At 47.0% G+C, this 4,520-nt stretch overlaps 1 protein-coding gene across 1 annotated transcript; it reads right to left on the reverse strand.

Moving 5' to 3' along the window:
* Window positions 1-782: 782 nt before the first annotated feature.
* Window positions 783-4,275, reverse strand: mfsd4b (major facilitator superfamily domain containing 4B). Its single transcript, XM_049756090.2, has 4 exons — window positions 3,812-4,275; window positions 2,804-2,972; window positions 2,607-2,723; window positions 783-2,496 (listed from the first exon to the last, which is right to left on the reverse strand). The coding sequence occupies exons 1-4, from the start codon at window positions 4,076-4,078 to the stop codon at window positions 1,214-1,216; spliced, it is 1,836 nt and encodes a 611-aa protein (XP_049612047.1). The 5' UTR covers window positions 4,079-4,275; the 3' UTR covers window positions 783-1,213.
* Window positions 4,276-4,520: the final 245 nt, after the last annotated feature.

The raw sequence follows: 4,520 nt of genomic DNA on the forward strand, positions 1-4,520 counted from the left end.
GTGATGATACACTTAATTGGATTCACAGCACACACACAAGACAAAAACATTTCATCAAATATGGAGAAAACAATCACATTTTTACAGCTATCAGCACAGTTTGGAACAAGTCGGATGCAATCTTACTTGGTGACCTCGGATTTTACGAACATCAATCTGTCCTTGTGCAAGGCACTGATTTTCCATCAGCCAATGAAGCTTCCAAACCACTGCCTGGCCAAAAAAGTCATATTTTGATCATTTATTGTCCAAATTCTGTAGAAGTCTTATTGGGTTTATTTCAATAGAAGTTAATTGATCACATTAGATTTATTCTAATCAATTTTGCAGGGCAAAACACCTTTTTAAGATGTACTCCCTGTTGCACTCCATCCTCGGGGGCCGCGTTCCAACATGTTTTCCAAGATGCCCTCGTTAAGTGCACCTGCGTGAAAAGTTAGGCTCCTCCAGAGCATGAAAATGAACTCAACTTTTCACGCAGGTGTGTTTAACGAGGGTAACTTGGAAAACATATTGGAACGCGGCCCTCGAGGGCTGGAGGTCGACACCCCTGGAAGCTAGGGTTTCTAGCAACTCGTCTGATTTGAAAACGAGCTATTTGTCAGTTTATTTTGTAGCTTTGACTGTATATAATGTGAGGTGCTCATACATTTATTTGGGTTGAGTCATTGAAGCTATGACTACAATGCGGCCCACTAAAAAAATGAGTTTGTTGTAAACTATCACAGCAGTGGGCCTTATCAGTCCCAGCACAGCGTAAGAATGACAGGAAGTAACAGGGAGGCTCTTCCCACTGGTTGGTTTATTGCTGTAAAATTTTTAATTGGAGAATGTTGCTGCTTCAGCCCAATGTGACCATCATTGATATGTGCGGTGTGAAAAGATTGTTGGACCCTTCATTGATAGAATTGATGGATAGAAACTATCCTCGCTTTAACTTCTAAACATAAGAACTTCCACCCAGTTGTGACATCTGCACATCATTTGTATTTTTATAAATGGAGACATAATTAACTCATTCGCTGCCACTGACGGCTACAAAAGTACAAGATCAATTTGAACTGGGCTGCCAGTGAATGAGGTAAAGGCACACAATATATACATTTCTGGCCAGACAGTGAATTAACTTCTTGTGCAAGTAAACATCTCAGTCATCAGGTTACACAGGCTACGGACAAATCAAGGTTTTGAGGAATCTGGAAAGGAGCCGTTTTCAGTCTCTCTTGACTCTGTTCTGGAAGAGCATCAGTTTGCGTTTGGGTGAGTCTCCCACGAGGGAGATGGTGTCAACAGATGGGGAATCTTTTGCAGGTTCGGTCGGCACACCACCGTCACCGTTAGTATTTGAGGGAGACCCCTCCTTATCGGGTGAACCGCTGAGACTTGCCGTGTCGTCCATTTCAATGACTTCAAAGTCGGCATCGTTCCACTGATCGGCCTCGTTCTCCTCCTCCTCTTCGTCAATCGCTCCTGAATCCAGCAGCGCCTGTCGGTACTCGCTGTCGTCGGCGTCCGCTCGGCCCCTCCTGTGACGTTTCCTGATGGGACCGGCGGATACGGTGGCCAGCTTGTACATAACCGGGAAAAGAATGGCGGTGAAGGTAGCCGTGATGAGCGACAGATACATCAGCAAGGGGTGTCCGTGAATCTTCCCGAGCAGGAAGCCGACGACGGCGGGTAACACCATCTCGCCCAGGGCGGCGCCCACCACGAATCCCGCCGCTGAGCGGCCCGTTACGGTGGTGTACTGCTCCAACCAAGAAATTCCACTGGGGAATGTCGAGGACATAGAAGCTCCGTATAAACCCGTGCAAATCCACAGCATGGCTTTGTCCTTGCTAAACAGGCAGAGGAAAAGGGAGGACAGCGTCGAGCCAACCAGGCTGAAGAGTATCATGGTGCCTGGGTACATGCAAGAAGCGAAGAAGATGGCCAGCCCCCGGCAGGCAGCAAATGTCCCCCAGAATAAAGAATTCAGCCCGGCCGCTTGGGACTGACTCATTTGAGCGTAATCCTTAGCGAAAGTGAAGATGAAGGAGCCGTAAGCTACTTCGGCACCAACGTAGGCAAAGAAAAAGAAGAAGAGCAGGACGACCAGCGCCGTGTGATGTCTGGCCACAAGGGGCTTTCCGGAGGACGTTCGACCTTTGTCACGTGACGTGTCGCTGCGGACGGAGAGGAAGAAGAAAGGGAAGGAGGAGAAGAGGATGAACAGGCCGATTACGATGTAAGCCCACATGGATTTGAGGTCCCCGCCTCCTCTCTGGATGAACTGGAGGATAGCGTGATCGTCGTTGGCGATGGGCCACGCTGCGATGGGGGACGTGGCGTTGCTCAAGATGGTTTCCGTGAGGTGGCTGCTGTTGCCGTTGTGCCCGAAGAGTAGCTTGGCTATGATGGGCGACACAAAGGCGCCGACCGCAAAACTGAAGTGGAGCGCCTGCAAGTGAGGTCCAGCCTGCTCGCCCCACGTGTTCAGTATGAGAACATTGCCACCTGCAAGACAGGAAAAAACAAAGTCTTTCCTTTTTTTGTGCTTTTTGTTTTTCAAAATGGCAGCCAAAATGTGATGATGTGAATTTGAATCTCTAGCTGTTGCCTGTTACCTGTATCCAGAATCCCCATGGAGATGCCAACGCTGGACATGAAGCCAGTGAGAAGCAGAGCGTGTTTGCAGAAAGGGATCGCGCACATTCCACACGAAGTGATCAGCATAGAAAAACCTGGAGGGCAAAGTTATCCAGAAGAACAAATTTTGGTTTAGGAAAACTGACTGATCAGACAACATGTGGGCGGGGCTTACCAAGCAGCAGATTGGGGTTCATGCAGTCAAAAAGGACGCCTCCCAAAAGTGAGCCACCGATGTAGCCTGCAGATCTGCCGACAAAGATGTAGGAGATATTGCTGATGTTCTTCTTCACGTTGAAAGCCAAGTCCTCAAACGTAGGTCCGATGACCGAGATCCCCATTCCCTGAAACACAAAGATCTTGATTTGATGTGGGATTCAGTGAGATTATTTCCTTGCAATTGTTTTCACTCAGTTATCTTATATTCCTTCTTACGTCACTTCTTCTGTGTTTGACTACTATTTTACTTTTACAAACAATATGATCAAGTTTTACCAGTAAGCCTTTCTATGAAGCTTGCAGAGCTCCTAGCACAAGGCCGCCAAAATTGGAAAAACTGGTTCAACTGGCGGCTCAACGGATCGAGTTAGCACACTTGCCTTTCATGTGCGACCTGTAGCATGTGTTGGACTATTTTGGAAACTCTCGAAAGATCATTTCTTGTCCCTAAATACATTAATGGAATACAAAGCTGTGTTTCTCTTGTCGTATTAGCCCGTCCATAAATTATATAGTCCAGGTTCACATGTAGCACAAATCACCTTTTTTTTTTTTTTTTTGCTAGATATTTGCTGACATGTCTCATTATAGAGAAACAGCATGAAATACATCATTTTAATTCAGATTGTTGCAGTAGTTAGCAATTAGAGGCACCTAATTATTATAGCTCAAAATGCAATGTCATTATGGGGAAGCAGGAAACATTTAAGTGACAATGATAATCCTAAATATTGGTGTTTTTATAGTATTTTGTTTTTTGTCATGGAGAAGAAGTAAGAGACATTTAGGTGACAATATTAATCCTCTTTCTCCAAGGTGATTGACATCATATGGACCCCCTTCAGTAGTGATGCCCCCCCAGGATGCCTAGCCCTCTACGCCCCTGCTACACACTTTGATGTACAGAAAAATGATCTCATTCGATTTTATTTGTGACATGTCTTCAACGACTATGTCTTCTTACCAGGCCGAGAAAGGATGCGCAGAGAGTGAGGGTGACCATCCAGCGGCCGCACGACGTGTATCCGCCCCCTCCGACCACCTTCACCTCGTCGCCGCATCCCGATTTCGTTCTCCTCTTGGTCGCTTTGAGTGCACTCTTCAGCCCGCCTCGTTCCGCGTCCTTCCTTTTGTCAAACAAGGTGTCCTCTTCCTGCTCGTCGTCCATGCTAGCGAAGCGAACGTGCTTCTTTTTCACCGCGGCGGCGGTGGGTGAAGACACAACTGACATCAGCGCGACGTGTTGTCGTCACTTGACGAGGGTGAATTTGACCAAGTCTCGCTGGTCGTCTGCGCGTTTCACTCCACAGGTAAACCTCTCTCCGTTAACGAGGGGAAGGCTCCCGGTTCGTCCGTCATCATGTCAACAGCGGGGGCGGGTCAAAGGTGACTGCAAAGTGCTTTGCGTCGCCTTGCGTCAGTGAGTCGGGGTGCATCCTACACAAAGATCGCCTATATCAAGACGAGCCCCAAACTCGTACGCCCCTCGTAAATTTTGGGCTTACGTCAGGAGACGGGTTAAGGTTTCTAAACAACTTTCATGATAGTGATCCAGTTTTAAATTATTTTTTTTATGTATTCGTCAAGAAATATCTCGAGCAGTAGCGCCAGGTGGGATCGATATTTCATGCATGCATTATTTATCACAGTGGGACCTCGTAATTTTTTTTCCC

The sequence above is a fragment of the Syngnathus scovelli genome, chromosome 20, assembly GCF_024217435.2.
Source record: "Syngnathus scovelli strain Florida chromosome 20, RoL_Ssco_1.2, whole genome shotgun sequence".
Lineage (NCBI taxonomy): Eukaryota > Metazoa > Chordata > Actinopteri > Syngnathiformes > Syngnathidae > Syngnathus > Syngnathus scovelli.

Excerpts from the sequence above, each read along its gene's own strand:
- mfsd4b (XM_049756090.2), bottom strand. The coding sequence starts at position 4,078 with ATGTCAGTTGTGTCTTCACCCACCGCCGCCGCGGTGAAAAAGAAGCAC. Across the intron at positions 2,724-2,803 it reads GAACCCCAATCTGCTGCTTG|GTTTTTCTATGCTGATCACT; the intron begins GTAAGCCCCGCC and ends TTTGCCCTCCAG. Across the intron at positions 2,497-2,606 it reads CATGGGGATTCTGGATACAG|GTGGCAATGTTCTCATACTG; the intron begins GTAACAGGCAAC and ends CCTGTCTTGCAG.